Raw genomic sequence first — 18852 nt, 5'->3', positions numbered from 1 at the left:
TTCTTTGATCACGTGTATAAATTATAAGTGGTGAAAGCTTTTGTATGGTCGCAGATATGAAGTTATGAATAAGAAGACGTGCTGCACTAGAATGAAAAGTTACGCATGCGCAGATTATACCAAGTGCCAAGGTTTCTCTTTCATTGACACGGGATGAAAAACAGCGTTATTCTTACTCTATTTAACAGGAACATGTTGACACCGCCTTCAGTATAAAAGTAGTTTATAGGCCATTTTTTTTATGGGAGAAATTGAATAAATAGCTCTAGATCTACTTTATATTGGGTTATTGCGCAGTGTCCTATTAAAATACCCCGTTGCGTGGGTCTGACTCTAAGTTGTTCTATAAAAATGAGGGTGAGACATGTTTTGGGAGAGGAGAACACCCAGGCCACACAGCAGCAGCAGTACACGGGTTTTATTGTGACAGTAACAGAGGAAAGCGCCTGTAGATCACGCTACCTGCTGACAGTGTGGAGCTGATGAGAGAGACAGAGAAGGTGGAGTGGGCCTCAGACAAACATACATAACATAGCGGGGACTGGACTCTTTCGGCCCTGTGGCTGACTCCGGCTGGTGTGGTACCTCACCGCTCTGCGCAGGGAGGAGAGGGCCAGAGGGATGATAGAAGCGTAGAGGCGAATCTGAGCCTGAATGAAAAGAGCAACATTGTGTTCACACGACCAGGCAGAGACCCAATTAAGCGCCCCTTTAACTCGGATACAGGGAGGCAAAGAGGAGACTCGGGAGTGGAGCTGAGACGATCCTAACATTAGGGTAAGTTTGTAATCATGGAGCGCACACACGCATTATCCAGACCTTACAGTGGGTACAGCCTGTAGGTAATTGATTTCAATAGGCCTGGCAGCCTGGTATAACGCACTGGAACCACAGCCAGGGATGGACCTGTGCCACCGGCATGGTTTAATAATGTGTGCTCCCCAAAGTCCTTGTGTAATACAAAACAAATAAACTGATAACATTAATCCGAACTACTTGCAGCACACGTTCAACGTTAAGTACGGGTGTATTAATAGGATCTATGGATCCCGAGTGAAATGCACGCGTGAGCTAATGATAGAATACATTTAAAGTTACATATGATCCTGATGGCCGCTGAACGCAGCACGAGTAAAAGCTTAGTCATTACACTGCTTCACTGCGGGATAAAATAACTGGCCTCTTTTCAATATGTCAGATTGTACTTCATATGAAAAGTGCTTCCTTTGTCTCCATAACCAGATGAATCCAATGAAAGATGAATGAGTGTGTTATTTTGATGGACCTTTGGGGGCCTTGGCCCAGCGCTGACAGTGCGCAACTGCGCATGGATTACACGGAAAATGACACGCTCTTGACCACGCTGCGCATGTGCCTCAACTTGATTTTAATTCTAGGCCTATCTATTTAATTAGGGTACATGTATGTTAGGGGCATATTTGTATATTATATTATAGTGAATATTATAGCCTACATATTATAGACCAGTCTCTCCCACACACAGTACAGACATGATGTTTTGACCCTTACCCTGTTCACTTTAATTACGTGTAAAAAATTTTCGGTGTATTGAGGCTGTGTGACTCTCCAGCAGCTATGGCAGATGCAGAGCTGGACTTTCAGACTGGTGATGCCGGGGCATCTGCCACTTACCCCATGCAGTGCTCTGCTCTGCGAAAGAATGGCTTTGTTGTGCTGAAAGGAAGACCCTGCAAGATTGTTGAGATGTCTACCTCCAAAACTGGCAAGCATGGTCATGCCAAGGTCAGTAAAGACCCAAAGACTATAGAAATAATTGAAGACAATGTAAATTATTCATTATGAAAATGTAAACCTTTTAAGGCCTTTCAGTATTTGATACCAATGTCATTTATAGGTGCATCTGGTTGGTATTGACATCTTCTCTGGGAAAAAATATGAAGATATCTGTCCTTCCACCCACAACATGGATGTCCCTAACATAAAGAGAATGGATTACCAGGTGAGAGAAAAATCTATGAATGTCAATCACTAGTTCAGTTATTTGAGGAAGTAGTTTTTCTTAAATATTATGCATTTTACCAGATATGAAATGTATTTAATAGTTTGGTTCAAAGGCAATTATCCAGTCAGAAAGCTTCTTACTTCAGGTTGCCTCATCCTACAACTTAACTACTCTTTTTTTGTTGTTTCCTAGCTAGCTGCATTGCTGTTTTACACCAGTAGGAGGCGCACATGTAAAAGATAGCCTCTTCAAAAGAAAAATATTGAGAACAGGCTGATAAGAATTTATATAATTGAGCATCTCTGCCAACTTGGGTACATGTGCAGGCTCATTCATAGACATGGCAAATATAACACTACACTATACACTATAATTTTCAAAATATTTTCACTTTAGTCAGGTCAGCTTTGAAAGACCAGTTTTAAATGTATCACAACTGTTTAAATACGGCCCTGCAAAGGAATGTGAGCAGCCTGCCAAAGTGAAATGCAGACTGTGCTGGATGAGATTCTTGGTCTTGGTGCTTTCAAACTCACAATGTTAAGAATCTATGTACAGGCAGTGACCACTTCTTTTTTGAAATAGCTTAGAGCTACAAGTTCAGAAAAGAAAACATTACAACTGTAAAAATGTGCCTTTCTTTCACAGCTGATTGGGATCCAGGATGGCTACCTCTCTCTGCTACAGGACAGCGGTGAGGTGAGAGAGGACCTGAAGATTCCTGAGGGAGATTTGGGAAGAGAGATCGAGAGCAAGAATGATGCTGGAGAGGAGATCCTGGTCAGTATGCAGTTTAATTAAAAAGTGGTGACAAAAATAATACCTCAGTATTGTTTTTAGTAATCTGATAACAATAATATTTTCAGTCCAATAAAAATAAGATAAAATGTCTATAAAGGTATTATTTGAGGTTTAAGTATCAGACAAAAGTGAAATGACACATTACTTCCAAATTCAGTATTATAACGAAAATTTACCTGAAACAATGTATACCAGAAAGATAGTTACTTCAACTCTCAATTAGTTTAAAGGCACACTATGCAACTTTTCGAGTGGTCTATCTTTTTTATCTAAAAATATCCCAAAGTATGGCTTTAAAGATGTCTATTTCAATGGAGGCAAGCAGATCAGGTGACACAAACATACAAGCAATACAAACATAAATATTTGATGAATAAATAAATGCAAAGTTCATTACCAGACTGGGGAACACTCTAGGCAAACCAATAAGATCTCTATGGTGGCGGAAAAGTTACATAGTGCATCTTTAACACAAGGCTAAGTGAAACATCTCTTGAGTACTGATAGCTGTTCAAATAGCAACCACACTAACATTTCTTGATTTCAGATTACTGTTCTTAATGCAATGGATGAAGAAGCTGCAGTCGGCATCAAAGCCCTGGGTAAATAAGTCCCCACAGGTAAATACAGAGCGGTGGTGCTGCAGATGCCCCGAGCCTGCCCCCGAGGCCATGTGTCTGTCTGTGTAATATATGCGCGTCAATGTCAATGTGGGTTTGGGTGTCACACTACAGGGTATAGCATGAGCCCTCCCACTGCACTCTGTGATGTGATGTGAGCCTCTGCTGTGAAAAGGGGAAGGCAACTCTGAGCAGCAGCCAAGGTTGTCATTATTTACACTGCACAAAGCGATATCAAGGCAAGTTCGAATGACTTGAATTTAGAGCAGATTCAACTTTACAATTAGAATGAGCTACCAATGTGTTTTTCTTAATTCAAGCAATGTTTTGTTTCTTATTTTAAGTACTAAGAGTTGTTGTTTTTCTTATCTTAAGTGTAGCATATTATTTTAAATACAAAAAGTCTTGTTCCATTGGTAGATCATTTTACTTGTCAAGTGAAATTTATTCAAATTATGATAAAAAATTCTTAATTCAAGTAATCTTAACTTGGTTAGATTTAAGTTTTTGCAGTGTACCTCAACTGGACAGCACATTTTGTTATATATATGTTATATGATGTTTTACTGGGACAAATGTTAAGATTTTGTATTATAATATTGTTTTTCTTATCTCAATGCTTTTTTTTTTTTCTTGTTTCTTGTTTTCTGTTATATTTAATAGTGGAGATATTGGTAAAGTCCTGTGTGTTACTGCGGATTTGCCTACCCCTTAATGTTCTGTAATGTTGTTAATGGTATTGTGTGCATGTTTGTTATGGGGATGACAGTTTCATATTTTCTTTATTTAAGTTAACATAAAAGGGTTGGTTCTGGGATGGAAGTGTTTTATTTTTTACCCATGTCTAACTTTGTAGTCCATTTGCATCCTCATATGTTCATATGAGATGGTTTTACAGGAGGTACTGGCTGTAACTATTTGATCTTTAATGTTTCAAGTCTGCTAACTGTGGGTTCTAGACTAAATTGCTCATATTAAAGCTTTTATAGCAGAGTGAAATATCTGGTCCAGTCTGTCCGTTGTGCTACTTTTCCATTTTCCTTTTCACCCGATCTCTCTCTAAATCTCAAATCTTCCATTTTAATTCTTTTTCAGGGATAACACGATGCACTGGACCTGGGGCAAAGGAGGGGATATTGCCTCATCTATGCTATCTTCCCTCTTTTTCTCGATTTTGTCTGTTTTTCATATTTCCCCTTCTCCTTACCTGATTTTTATTTTAAATTAGAGATTATTTAATTATTCAATGAGATAACTATGGTGTGAATGAAAAGTAATTACTTACTATAAGAAACTCAAGGTGTATAATACTGATAATACATAGAAAAACAAGAGATGCCTGATTTACCAAGGGCTTCAAAATCACCTCCAGTATTCTGTTCAGTTTGTGCCACAGTTAGTTCACTGGCATAGGTGCCATACATACCAGAGTGTAGCCTGGAAAATTCAGACTGAAGTCCCCTGAGTGAAGTCATGGCTGGCCAGGCTAATCAGACTGTTTTTGCCTACAGGAAACAGATCTCTCTGCTGCTTGTGGTACTTTCATTAAACTGGCCTATAAAACAGAGCTCACCAAGGTTTTGTTTGTTTTGTGGGGCTTCAATGTGAATAAATCCAATCATGTTTTAACATTCACGTTTTGACAGATTCGACCATAGAACTCTGAATGAGCCATTTAGAAAATGAACTGTGTTGTTGTTGTTTGGTATCACTACTTTTTGTTCAAAGACCAAACTGTTCAGAATCTCTCAATGGCCAAAATAAATAAAACTGTAAAACTGTTAAAGGTGGCATCTTTTTCTTTAATATCATAAACGTTTTAAAAACAACAGATTTAAATCTTTAAGGCTAAATTTATCTTAAAGCAAGTAAAGTTTTTCTGCTTTCAGTCAGTGTTTCAGCTCTAACATTGGTCTTTAGGTTACTATACATATCTTACCCCTTATACTACTGAACAGGCCCAATCAATCAGTAATATAAACCAATAAAAGCATTAGTACAAAGAAATATGTCCATGCAGTGCTGCTTTGTACAGAATATTTACAAAAGTAAAACAGTGGCTTTACATTGCAATTGAGATAAAAAAAAGCTCTTTGATCATGATTTGAAGTTAAAACAATTTTACAAGAACAGAGCATGATTAGCTAACTAAATTAACTCTACAACAAATAAGCTTAAATGACAAAGTTTAAAGAGAGTTTAAAAGACAACCATAATTCCTTTGTGTCTTGACAGTATTCCAATGAGCTCCAAGTCACTTTCCATGGTGATAAAATCTCTGGCTGCTCTGACTGTGAGGGAGGAAACCGTGACGAGGCGCACCCTGAGGAGAGCTCTGGAATGGAGCCTGACCATAAAAACATGACACAGATGTCAAAGACCATATTACATGTGAGCTCTTACAGTATTTACCAATTTGTAAAACTGTAACAGTGGCAGTAACATCTAGTTTGTCATAGTAATGCAATATTATTTTCTGAGTGACAAAGAGTCTGAATTCATATGACTGATTTTGAACTTCCTTAATGTTTGTCATGTTCAAACATGTTCAAACGTAACAGTTACATTCTCACCTTAGCAGTGGGAATCTGAACTCCCATTGATGGCGTGGGCAACAGGCCGGAAGCCGAAGGATGCATAGCTGGGGGGTGCATGGGTCTCAGAGCACCCTGACAAAAGACAACACATATTAAATAATTAACATAAACAACAATGTTGCAGTATTATGATGAATAAACTTGATTTTTCAGTTGGTTTTGAAAAAGTTACTTACTGCATCTGTGAAGCCAGACTGTTGATTAGCATGTTCCAACTGCTTTTGGAGAGGGATACCTGCTCCAGGAATGTACCCTGTTCAGTAAAAAAAAAAAAATGTTTATGCAATAGCGTAAATGTAATTTGATGAGAGAAAAAATAAAAAAATCAACAAACCAGTTTGAGAAGTGAAATGACTGTGCACTGGATATGCGGTCTGCTGATGAGGGAGGTACTGCATTGCCTGGAATGCAGATGCACCTGAAAAATAAAGAAAGAAACTAAATTAAATTGAACATTCACAGTCACTGAGTCACCATTTGTCATGTTTACCTCTTATCTGAGAGCTGCTTGCGAAGCTGACAGGTACAGAAGGTCCTGGGGCATATGTGGAGGGATGCTGAGCTTGTGCCACACCATAAGGTTCATGTACACTCTGTCCTCCAGTGAACTGGCTGTGCTCCGCTGAACCAGAGCTAAACCCTGGGGTCTGATAATGACGACCCTAAAAATAATGCACAGCTGAATTTTACTCACAGTCCTTCAAATAGTGGTGCTACTTGTTTGAATAAAAGAGCTCTAACTGACTGGAATAACAGTGGTTGGAAAAAGCTGCTTGCTCCGTTCTCCAAGTAAGGCTCCAGGTCGACTGTGGGTCACTGGACTACCTACAATAATATCAGAACTGAATTTTAAAAAATAATTCTGAGATTAAAACAGAAAAGATGGGAGAATAATTTTACCTTGAATGCTAAGGAGATGCTGTCCTGCATGCATGGGCAGACTTTGCTGATAGCTTGCTGAAGTCAGTGTTGTGATGTCACTGGGGACATAAAACACATAGGTTTTAAGTAATATTTAGAAACACCACTGTGAGCAAGTAAATGGACTTTAATAAGAAATCTAAACTCTTACCTCTGTTCCTTTCGGCGCCTCTTCTCCTCTTCATGAAGTACTTTCTTGAGCTGTAAAAAGAGTTGGTGTTTTTCTTCCTGAAGCCCCTGGAGTTTTTCCCCCATTTTCATAACCTGTTGAGCAGGTTAAATGAGTAAAGCAAAGTAGTAAAGTCTCTCATTGTTGATCTTCTTACCTGTTCTTTTGTTTCTTCCAAAGACATCCTCTCCTCAATTTCTTTTGTTCGTTTCCTTTCTTCCTCCTCCTTCATTTTCTGTTCCATCATTTTGTCCACCTCTTCCTCTTCTGAAAACCATTGACAAAAACAATCTATTAGCACAGCATTTCCGTAGGTTATGACAAATATATATGGTAAAATAAGCATGCCTTGTCTCTTTCGTTCCCTTTCCCTCATGATGTGTTTGTGGAGAGCTCTGGCCATGGCGTTGGACAGTTTGGGTCTCTCCAACAGAGCGGGCATGGTGACGGGCAGTGGAGGGGCCAGCTGGCGATAACACAGTGAATTAAAGTGGTATACAAAACATTACAAAAGACTATTCAGTTCTCAATCAGGACAATCCGCGTATAACGACTTTTAACACCGCTGCGATCTAGCTAACAGTTAGCATTAGCAAGTTGTAAGAACTAATAATAATATAGTTAGTGTCTTGTAAACGTGGCATCAGTTGGTTTGAGATTTGTTAACTTAAAAGTACTCTCCATACTGATAGGGAGCTGCTAAAATTCAACTTTATAAAATATAAATCTCTACGAGAGATAGCTACTTGGCTAGCCTAACAGAACGCCATTATCACTGTGCATGTTAGCTAGTCAAGTATATGTTTTACAACTCTTACTTTTGATGCTTTGTAAGTCTCTTTCAAAGAATTTAACCGACTTGCGGTGGGAATCTGGTGTGATTAAGCAAAGGTAAGTGAACTGTAAATGCTAAAACTTCGTCCTCAAAAATAAAAACAAACGGAAATGTGTCTTCCGGTGATTGCAACGTCACTTCCAGTATGAGCGCAGAAGAAGCCCATGTTGTATTGTGGGAATTATAGTTCTGTAATACGAAGCCTCTTATTAGAATTATTCATCCACTATTGAAATGATTTTTGTTACAGACAATAGACCAGTAATATTTTATTGCATTATATTATATTTCACACATTCGTATCTAGTAAAATTATATATTTAATTAAAGATGGGAGCTATCATAGCTAGATAATTGTTAACTCCAAAGAGTATTTAAGCAGGTCTCAGAGATTCTTGTCGTCTGATGAAAGCAAAGCTCCATAGGTGAAAAATGACAAATCTGTGCATTTTATAGTTTTATTGTATGTTCATGAGTGAAGAAAGAGATCCAATAATGCAGCAGTATACAGAATATTATTTTTTTTCTTTAAAAAAACAAAACATAAAACATACAAAAGAAAATTGCACTCAGCTTTACAATACCTATAGAAAGTAAGCTATCTAAAATCAACAATAATAATTATTACCATAGCAATCAACATATTTTTTTATCACTGAAAGCAGAAGATGATCATTTAGTCTGAATTCTATTACACTCCTTTCAAAGTTCAGTTAGGGTAGCATTATATGATGTTAATTATTTCAGCGGTAGATATAACTCGATCAGATCACTTTTCTTTTCCAACACTTCTTTTCAGAATCAAACTGCTGCAAGACAGGGATTCGTATTCTGTCAGACTCTAAAAATGCCTTAAAATGGTGGCTACAAGGAATTACTTGCCCTGAACCAACTCTCACTATTTTTCCCAACCCAAAAACACAATTATAATTAAGACATTTTTAAACATCGTATAACTAATGTCTCTAGTGTTATCAAATATGATTATGAGACAAAAACTGGCCATGAGACCACCTACCCCAGTCACATTAGAAGATAAAAATGGAGAAAAATATAATTCAGACTTTACAAAGACTTGAACGTTTAGAGGAATAATGTATGGTTGGTGAAAGTGCATTTGACCTACTTCGTCTGGGAAATTTAGGCTGCTGAGCTGAATTTAATATTTAAATGAATGAACAGTGTAGGTCGAGAAGGTGGTGGCAAAAGGGGGATGGTAGTGGGATCAGATTTCCCTTTGGCTGTTCCCATACACACTCTCATCACTGTAGGCAATGTAGAGGAAAAAGTCCTCTTCATGATGCTCCTGTAAAAATTGAATAGATTAACACAGGTATTTTGCTGCTAGGTTGCTGCTTGCTCATTAGGTATTTGTTAAAATTGGTGTGATTATAACCTGGTACAACAGTCCCATGGTTGCTGAGGTTGGTGGAATGACATTGTTTACAAAGAAGAAGAGGGCATCCTCTGCTCGCAAGTGGATTCTTTTCCGGATAAGGAAGTAAAACTGGCCCACTGAAAAATAAAAATTGATAATTTTATAAAGCTTTGTTACAAGAACAAAAATCTGATACCAACTGACATCGCACAGAGAGCTGGATGGTTGGTTGTCCTACAATTCTGCATATCTTTTATTAATATTGTCCCAATCAAATGAAATATAGACACTGAAATTAGTTTAAATCCATGTTTACCTGTCAAGTCCGAAGGAACAAGATATTTCTTCTTGTCCAGATCTCCTATTCTGGCTTTGGGAGCTTTCTCCACAATTACCTATGAAAAACAAACACATTACTTTGAAATATATGCAATAATATCCATGTTACAATATACAGTAAAGCTGATTTGTCAGTGATTACATTCAATAATCAAATATGAAATGTTAGTTGTTACAGTAATAGAAGTAGCTGATTTGAATGAGTTGATTTTTTGGTTGTGGTTTTCCAATCGACTACATCACCAGATTGACATATGATTCTGAGTGATAATGAAAGTGTAGTCTAAGGGCGCAGTATTCTGGCCAGGCGCAGTGGACTATGGACAAACAGAGACAAGGCAGAGGGCGACGTAAACAGGAATCCTACACCTACTATTTTAAGGTAGTGCTCTTAGGATTTCAACACAACCAAACTTCCCAGTTCCTACGGTACTACACGCTTCTTACACTCCCAAGACTGAATGCATGATCAAAATATAACACGCAAAACTTGTACACAAGTACCTGGCGCAGAAGAATAAATTTAACAACAAAAATACTCGACGAATAACCTCTATGCTATCTGTTAGCATACGGAGGTGATGTTTACAAACGAGTCATACAGCAACAGAAAGTAACGATAGCAAACACGTTATTTAGACGTAATCAGAATATTGTTTCAAACTACAAATGCCTAATTAACTATTCGTTAAGAATTGGGTATCAATAAAGTGGATGTCTTAGTTTGTCGACAACAACACAGCACGGACAAATCAAGCTAGCCGAGATTAGCTACTTACTGGTACCCTGTCCGGATATTTCTTTCTTATTTTCTCGCCTTCAGACCGTCTCTTCTCAAACGGATGCTCTTCTTTATATTGGAACTTCATTGTTAGAGAGATGACAGACGCTCAGTCGGTCACTCTGGGGTGAACAATAAAAGGTTTTCTCAAGCGTCGACTCAAAGCGCTGACACACACGACAAAAACAAACGATGCTAACTAGCTTTAGCTCCCAGCTGTTTTCCTAGTGCGACTGCAGCGGAAGGATACAATAATATCGTGACGTAGCATGGGGGATCTACTTTGTGGTCTTTAGATACAGAGATGTTCGCTTCGTCAGTGTAAAAATAATAATTCCAAAACGAATACACATTTGCTTATTTTACTTTACTTTTGTGTTTTCGGCAACTGCCTCCCGTGTTTTGTGACATAATTCCAGTTTGTTTACTAAAGCGCTGTGAGACTGAGGCGTGAGTCGGCACTGCCCTTGTCATATGACCGAGGCCCTGTTAGCCAAAACCCAGAAGAGATAACTCAAACCTCAACACCTGCAGCAGGCTACACAGATAATAATAATAAGACACGCGGCAAACAACAAGCTCTAGCGTTTGGAAACAACATTAAATACGGATGTTATTCAAGTAATTTTGGCTAGTCGTATTCCAATGTAAGCATAATGATGTCAATTAAAATGTCGACCTGACAAAAAAATAAATATTTGCTTAGTCAAGGAGTTACTCCTGGTAACATTTTACATCTAATACGTAATAAAATAAAAACTGAAAAGCAGAACTATACTGCCCACCCACTCACAACCACAAGGTGGCATCAACCCAAATATTGATACTTTGCAGTGACATCATGCAGTGGGTGTTGTACATGTATTTCTTTAGTAGAATGTTCAGCAGTTACCTTGGACACCCAAGAGCAAACATTGACAAAATGTTGTATGATACAAATACAAAATGGATTAAAACACTTTTTCTGGAGTCTGCTCAATCTGAGCTTTTGTGGTCCAGTTCCAGAGTCTGATTTTTAACTATAGAAAAAAACAAAACAACCCTTGGCTAATGATAGCTTGCTTCTGACTGCAATTTTATGTGTGAGAGACTTGTTTAACAGCACAAATCAGCTCACCTGTTGTGGTTCCAGTTAAGTCAGTTATTCTGGTCAGATTGTGTTAAAATAAAACTCAGACTAAGGTCTAACAGGACATTGACTAGTGCCTTCAACTGTCATCAACATTCATGGGGGACGTGATGCCTTCAACTGCAAAGTATCAAATCACAAACAAGAAATCAAAATGGGATAAGAAATCCATCACTTCTCTTCTCAATTCCTGTTAAACATGTTCACTGAAGAGAGAGAAAATGCAATCTGCCCTTCTCCTCTGTGGACTGACAGAGATAAGATGCCCCCAAAACAATTCAAATGTAAATAAAAAGAGCCCAGTAGGCATGAGTCGATACTGACAAGTGTTTTATTAGTAACACAGACCTGGAGACAGAGCCAATAAGAAGCTGTGGAGAGCCTTGACAAGACTGACAAAGTTCAGAAGGCATTTAAGAATCAGGGTCTAATAAGTGAACAGTTCAGAATAAAACCAGAATGGGGGAGGTCGCAAATCTGAAATACAAAAAAAAAAAAAAAAACTGCAACAAAAATAGAAATTAGAAACTTAAGTGCAATTCTTTAGATGAAATCAGGATGGCTTCAATTTGCAAAACTGAATGAAATGTTTGCACACGTTTTATATAATGGTATAGAAGATATGGAAGGCGGCACTGCAGTCCACTTTTTTTTTTATCTCACAACTCAGGAAAAGAGAATTGTCCAGAAAATGTCTGCACTTCTTGATCCATAAATCGATTCTTGTGTAGAGAGACAAGGTGCCTCAGGAAGTTATTAGATCATAAAATCATTTGTGGAGGAGGTAAATTATGTGTGCTTAAGTGCAACATTTGGGGATGGTGGAGAGATGTGAGTCTGTCCGTGTTGCTTTGTGGATCCTTCCTTCCCCCTCTTTTCAATAATCAGAAAAAGTTTAAAAATGACTAACAAACTCGGCAAGCACTTACATACACAGGCTTACCTCCATATGCTCAGTCAGTATCAGGAGCTATAAGGCAGAGAGGCTCCCATTTTATTTTGGAAAAAAATACGAAAGAATCAAAGGAAAAAAAAACAAAAAACACTGGCTCCTCCCTCTCCAGTCGCTTGTGGGCTGTGGTGATCCCGTATTGTCCATGTCTTTAGGCGCTTGCCCCAGTATTTTCTCTCAGGGTGAACCTGGGAGAGCGAACAGGGGCTTGTGGGTCGTCTGTGAGGGAGTGGAGGTCACGACAGAAGCCAGCTATAGAGAGGAGACCCCTCCTTTCCACCCATCACCAAAGGCGGTGCTGATGGAGGTTTCTACTGAGGACGGAGCGGACATCAGCGGTAAACCTACCAATTAGAAAGGAAATGTCAACATAAACAACCTCTAGAAATAATCATTTGCCAAATAAGTTGTGTTTATGTGACATCACATCAGTTTGAGTAAATGTTAGCAGTAGTCAAAAGTTGTGATTGGCATCAGTTGGAGAAAAAAAAAAAAAACCTTTAACATAGCATAACATAACATTAGCAATTATAAGGTTGAATATTTGTGGATCATAAGTTTGGTAACACATAGATCTCTGACCTCCATCTGAAATTATATCATCATCAAATTCTAAAAAGGACATGCTGTGTATGCTTGGGTTTCAAAATGATGAAAAAGTAGGACTGTTGTCATAGTAATTAAAAATTCAAAACAAAATCTTAAATCTTGTGAGGTACACATTATACTCAGACCTGTGAATAGGTTATGTTCACGTGACATCATAAAAGTCTACAATGCCATCAGTTAACTGAATCAGAATAATATAATGGAATTTGCTATTAAACTGTCAAACTGCAGATTTCCCAACCTGGTCTATGGTAAAGATCTCTGTAATTACTGGCCCTATCCACATTAGGAGAGAAGGTGACATCAAATTCAGGTATCTTCTCTGTCAGCATCAATGAACAAAAGAATTTTCAAGAGTGAAAATCAAAATTTCCCCATATCTTCAGAAAGAATGCTCATAATTAATCTCCAAAGATGTGGTGGTTGTGCAAGTTTAATATGACAAGTTTGTGGAGGCAATCTCAAATACACAGTAGAATTGTGTGATTACACAGTTCACATGGAAATTATTATGCATTTTACCTTAGTGCATCCAGCATAGGCAGCAGGTTAAGAAGTGCAGTGTCACTTGGATCGCTGAACCAAGACTTAATAGGTATTGCATTGTCTGTAGGAAGAGGAGAGCGTGTCAGTCAGGCATGTCTGAGAAATGGACATTCCTATGGCTTTACGCTGTGCTGCAAATAAGGCCACACGCCTTTACAGAAATCTAACTGACTCAAACATACACAATAAACATGCAGCAATACAGATCATGTGTTTGTAGTGAAGATCTCACCTGGATGGCTACGATAAGCACCGGGCGAGTTGTCCAGGATAACAATACTGGACAGATCGTCATGGACTACAGAAAGGTCTTTAATATAACTACCTAGATCCAATGTACAATGCTGTAAAGTAGAAAAGCACAAGATCATAAACTAAACGTTGTCAAATACAATGCAACAGAAAATAAATTATATACCTGTCGGTAATATCTGCGTTTCAGGATGTTTCTGTTATTGTCCAACTTGTCTGCTACTGCTGAGCCATAGATCTCCATACTGGCAGTAAAAACCACTAGCTCATACCACTGGCTCACCTATGTGCACATATAACAGGTTTGCATTTCAAATAACAAAGTTATATTTTAGCCATAGACTGTATAAATCCATAAAATTGCTAATTAAAAACACCAGAATCATGAGGAGCAGATTATACAAACATTTTAAGACCAAATTGAAGAACCTGACAGCAGCAGTTGTTACAGAGAAAGGTAAAGTTTTTTCAATATAAAGTAAATTAAAGCCAGAGTCGATGGAGCTGGAAGCACCCCATGCTCACATTTTATTTGGAATGTAGGTAGCAGTTTAGCTATGTTCATACATATGCAGTCTATGATTTTAGAAGTTAATCTTGTGAGAAAGATGTGGACAAAAAGTGGAAAAAAATAAAATAAAACTTGTGACATAAATGTAACCAAATGTGTTTGGACTCAGACTTACCACTTCTAAAAAGAAGTCCACATGAGGCCTTTTATGTACGAAGAATCTGACTGGATGCTTATCAATGACTACCTGCAGGTAAGAAAGACAGCAAGTTTATTTTAGTGGATTATCTTTAAACATGTACACACATGCTTGTTCTTACTTTGAGGATAAAGTCTGGTGGTGTGCCCGGTCTAACGGTGGGCCGTAAGACCCCGTCATGATGTGAATGGATAAGTGTTTCATCCAAGTCCAGAACCAAAATTTTCCTCTTAACAGCATCTAGAGTTAATCACAAAATATGAATAAGGGACAATTGTGTGGTAAAATTACCTTAAAGAAAAAACAAAGCAACCATTCTCTACATGAAAAGACCACAGAACTGTAAACCTGCAGCTGTGATCTCCGCCTGAGGTCAGACATGAAATGCAATCCTTCAGGTATAATGTGCTTTAAACGCTGCTTTATCGATACAAGAGAAGCTTATTCCAGCAGAGCACACGCCAGACCATGAAAAACACAGACTGGAAAATTTGCATTTCCTTAACTCTGCACCATGTTCCAGACTGGAAACATGTTTAGTCTTTGAATGTTGGCTTGAATGTCTTATAGCATCTCATCAACGAATGAGAGTTGGTTAATCACTCTAGATTATGGCTTCTCATAACTATCACTAGTGTACAACACAATGAAACTTGTGCTGCTGTAAAAGGGTCTTGTGTTTTCATATTCTTTCTCAAAGTTAAACTGAGTGTTAAACTTCACAGCTTCAGCCTTTGGCTTTCCATGTTAACAATAAATCACTCATGGAATATATTTTAATAATCAGCCTTTATACATATTTGAAATAACCTCCAACTTCTTTCTCGTGCAAGAAGCTAAAGTTGTATTGGCTTGAAAAGCAAGGGCTCTAGAATCAGGTCATATAATTTCTGTGGCCAGGTTTGATGTTGCTGATAATATGTCTATTTCACACAATCACTACATCCTGGACAGACGGGTTTGACTTGAACTTTGGTGTCTACATTAGGTAAACAGTACTTCTTACATCCAAGTGCCCCATACAATAAAACAATATCAAAACAAATGACTTAAGAAAAGGACTATGTAGGTACTCACTGAGTCGGTTTCTGGAAATTGGAGACAAAGGCAACGTATCATATCGAACTGTTTGATACTGGATTATCTGGAAGATACAACAGCAAATATATACATTTACCACAGGGCATAAGGAATAATAAAACAATTAGCCAACAACAAAACAAGTGTGTGTTTCAGATACATGTCAATATGATATGAACCTTTACACATTATGTAATATACACCTACATACAAGGTATATCAACTCTTTCAACAAATAAATAAAACCTGTGCTTAATTTGTATGTTTCAAAGTTTAGAACTGCAAACTACTTTTAAAATGACCCAACAAAAATGTATACTTTAAAGATGCATAACTTGTCTAGTGGAGGGTCTGTCACCTGCTTATCTCCATGGAGATGTGCCGAAAATGTTCCACAGCATGGCCAAAAACTTAATCTCCACTTGTACACTAAACTACAGGTTAGATTTGTGGAGACGCAACACCACTCACAGTAAAAATGCATGTTTTTTTAAAGATATTTTTAAGCAATAAATAACACTTGTAGTTGAATAAATGAAAGATTAGTTTAATACCAAACTGTGGACAATTTAAACTAAAGCAATGACATCTCTGTGGAGACAAACAAATTGCGGATCCTCTCTGGAAAAGTTACACAGTGCACCTTTAAGTACAAGATCCTTTATCTACTTCTATATGGGCAACATTAACACCTTTGCTCAGAGGCAGTCCTTTTCTTTACAGGACTATTTTTACCCCTCCAGCTGTCAGTGGGTGTCAGCGGAGCATGGGGCAAAAGCAGAGAGGGAGACTTACAGGGTGACTTTGGCCCAGGCTTGCCCCCCTCCCTTCACAGTCTGAAGAACACGCTTGGGAAACCCTAATGGAGGCAGCAGCTGAGAGCCACCAGGGGAAAGCCTCTGCCCCTCTCCATTCATTTCATTGTCAGTCTAAAACTCTTAAATTACTCCAGATCTTAAACAAGCACTTTTAAAAGAGCTTTACTGTTTGTACATAAGCATGTTTGTATACACTGGTTCACTTTGCAGACTTTGAGTCTTAAAGCAACATATGACTCAATCAAGTCAGTTGATTAATCGCAACAAATTAATTATTGAAACATTCATACACTACGATAATAACTGAACATGCTTTATCTGGACTACACAGACTTTAGGGTCTGTGTAGTCATGCCATGTTCTGAGAGAAGAGGTTTTCACACTCGAGCAGAGATGAGCAGAAGTTAGGCTTACAATTTATCTGGAAGTTTATGGAATCCAGGTGTCCTTGTGTGATATTACTTATTTTAATATTTTCACAGGTCTTTTGCAATCTAACATGTATTAAAAAATACATAGCAGATTAATCAACTAGTAAATTAACTGTAGTTTTGCAGCTCTATACCCCACCATTATCAATAAAGGGGTAAAACAAGTAAGTATTACGCAACAGTGATGGCTTTGAGATTAATGAATAACCATCTTGTTGTGTTTACGTAAAGCAGCAGGTAAGGATTATGACTGGCCTAATAATTGTAATCCAATAGAGCTTTAGTGAATTACGACTTAAATGTCTGGATCAGGTTTCTTTATGCTTTAAAGGTTGTCTGGGGAACAATACGGTAATATGCACATCTTTTGAACTGTGACATAGTTACCCCACCATGTAATTATACCTAATGAATTAACAGTCACAAGTCAATCTATGTCACTGTAAGAAGAATACACCAAGACTGTAAACAACAGAATGTGTTGCGAGAACACAGAGCTCAGTGTGCACAACATAATCCCACTTACAGCCACGATGGTGACTAGAGTACAAACTCTAGAGCCTGTGGGCTACCTACAAGTGTTAGTGCCTCACAATAAACTCAACAACAAAGATTACTGCAACAGGGCCCTCCTCCAAGCTTTGTTGGGCTGATACGGAGTCAAAGCCGAAGTCCACTCATATTTCACAGCATGATCAGTTAACAATGTGTGTCCAGGTTGCAATTATGTTGATATCTCTCTCACAGTAAGTGCCATATTTTTGTTGGGGGACAAAATGAGCATGTGCAGAGACACATGCTCACAGAAAAACAAACAGCTGCCACTGTATTGGTTGTGTAAATTTAACCTCTCAAATACAGTACAAAATAATTGTTTTGAAGGCCACCACTGTAGTAATCTCTGCTTGCCATTTAAAATAAGATTAATCAAATGTCAGTTCCGATTTTGTTCGTAGATTATAATATGTGCAAACTCCATTAGGTCTTGTGTACTGTAAAGAATAACCACCCAAATAAAATATAGGCCTATTTAGAGGAAGCAGCATCTGTGAGGTGTTTTTCCACTTGCATAATATTTGCTTTGAATCAGTACATGTTAATATTTTAGTTTATAATTTATATATGTGGCTACAATGTATATGATGTCACGGCATCGCTGCTTCTCACCGTTCTCAGGTGCTTCCTGAGGATGTACATGATGAAGCCCCATATTCTGGACGTAACGCCGAGAAAAGTGCGGATGCCAAGTAAACACTGCCGGGTCTTCAGCATGATGAACAGCACCAAAGACCCACAACCACCAAACCTTGATACTGGGTATAGGTATAGGTCCTTGATTTAGTTAATTGGTATACTGACTCTTCAAAGACAGTTCAAAAAGGTTTTGACCACAGTCGCCAAACTAGCAGTTCAATTAGAAGAGGCCAAGCAAACGTGTGAGTCCACCGCTCTGCACACTTGTGGCACGATTAGCATTAAACAAAGTGCACCCGCATGGCAACTGTTTAATAGAAACGTAGTCGGGTCAAAATATAGCGAAAGCAAAACGACTGCTGCTGAACTTAGCACGCAGCTCCGACGCTAGCAGTGTACAGGCAGCGTTTAGCCTGTAGCCGAGCCGCCGCTAGCTCGACAGGGTGACCACCTTGAACCTTGGTCAAAAATATCCAAGAAAAGCTGCAAGACTTTTTCCAGACGGGTCCTGCTGTAATGCGCCGTCGCTCTCTGTGGTGTCTGAAGAGAAACACTGAACCGAAGTTGCTCAAAGTCTAGCCGGTCCGGATAAAATTATTTTGTAGTCCAGTGGAAATCCGGAATGAAACAGCGAGCCGCCATGTCGCCCTGCCGTCACTTCCGCAAGAATTCCCTTGGTCGCGCGCAGCACGTCCACGTGTGCTGA

At 38.4% G+C, this 18852-nt stretch overlaps 4 protein-coding genes across 8 annotated transcripts; 1 reads left to right on the top strand and 3 right to left on the bottom strand.

Moving 5' to 3' along the window:
* The first annotated feature begins 460 nt into the window (after positions 1-460).
* Positions 461-5777, top strand: LOC110159436 (eukaryotic translation initiation factor 5A-1). Of its 4 annotated transcripts, none has more exons than XM_055156458.1 (6): positions 461-777; positions 1592-1764; positions 1877-1981; positions 2633-2764; positions 3333-3405; positions 5641-5777. In XM_055156458.1, exons 2-5 carry the CDS (start codon positions 1597-1599, stop codon positions 3393-3395), a joined length of 468 nt encoding a protein of 155 aa, XP_055012433.1. In that variant the 5' UTR covers positions 461-777; positions 1592-1596; the 3' UTR covers positions 3396-3405; positions 5641-5777. The 4 variants fall into 4 exon arrangements, with proteins under 4 accessions (XP_055012433.1, XP_055012432.1, XP_020779647.1 ...); XM_055156457.1 differs by lacking the exon at positions 5641-5777 and adding an exon at positions 4501-5191; XM_020923988.2 differs by lacking the exon at positions 5641-5777 and having other exon boundaries at positions 462-777; positions 3333-5191.
* On the bottom strand, positions 5187-8226 carry gps2 (G protein pathway suppressor 2). Of its 2 annotated transcripts, XM_020923986.2 has the most exons (11): positions 7911-8097; positions 7441-7558; positions 7250-7359; positions 7075-7187; positions 6903-6982; positions 6748-6827; positions 6493-6664; positions 6337-6420; positions 6179-6255; positions 5979-6074; positions 5187-5752 (listed from the first exon to the last, which is right to left on the bottom strand). In XM_020923986.2, exons 2-11 carry the CDS (start codon positions 7532-7534, stop codon positions 5660-5662), a joined length of 999 nt encoding a protein of 332 aa, XP_020779645.1. In that variant the 5' UTR covers positions 7535-7558; positions 7911-8097; the 3' UTR covers positions 5187-5659. The 2 variants fall into 2 exon arrangements, with proteins under 2 accessions (XP_020779645.1, XP_020779644.1); XM_020923985.2 differs by having other exon boundaries at positions 7250-7558; positions 7911-8226.
* A 145-nt stretch (positions 8227-8371) lies between these two features.
* Positions 8372-10652, bottom strand: gabarapa (GABA(A) receptor-associated protein a). Its single transcript, XM_020923983.2, has 4 exons — positions 10424-10652; positions 9622-9700; positions 9324-9442; positions 8372-9233 (listed from the first exon to the last, which is right to left on the bottom strand). Exons 1-4 carry the CDS (start codon positions 10511-10513, stop codon positions 9153-9155), a joined length of 369 nt encoding a protein of 122 aa, XP_020779642.1. The 5' UTR covers positions 10514-10652; the 3' UTR covers positions 8372-9152.
* Positions 10653-11867: 1215 nt separating this feature from the next.
* ctdnep1a (CTD nuclear envelope phosphatase 1a) lies at positions 11868-18815 on the bottom strand. Its single transcript, XM_020924002.2, has 8 exons — positions 18120-18815; positions 15701-15767; positions 14745-14863; positions 14600-14671; positions 14080-14196; positions 13894-14005; positions 13638-13722; positions 11868-12850 (listed from the first exon to the last, which is right to left on the bottom strand). The coding sequence occupies exons 1-8, from the start codon at positions 18222-18224 to the stop codon at positions 12790-12792; spliced, it is 738 nt and encodes a 245-aa protein (XP_020779661.1). The 5' UTR covers positions 18225-18815; the 3' UTR covers positions 11868-12789.
* Between the last annotated feature and the right edge of the window lie 37 nt (positions 18816-18852).

Source organism: Boleophthalmus pectinirostris, unplaced genomic scaffold, assembly GCF_026225935.1.
Source record: "Boleophthalmus pectinirostris isolate CB_2022bp ecotype Guang Dong unplaced genomic scaffold, ASM2622593v1 HiC_scaffold_20, whole genome shotgun sequence".
NCBI classification, from domain to species: domain Eukaryota; kingdom Metazoa; phylum Chordata; class Actinopteri; order Gobiiformes; family Gobiidae; genus Boleophthalmus; species Boleophthalmus pectinirostris.
The sequence above is the reverse complement of the archived record's forward strand: the minus strand, read 5'-3'. Positions and strand labels throughout refer to the sequence as shown.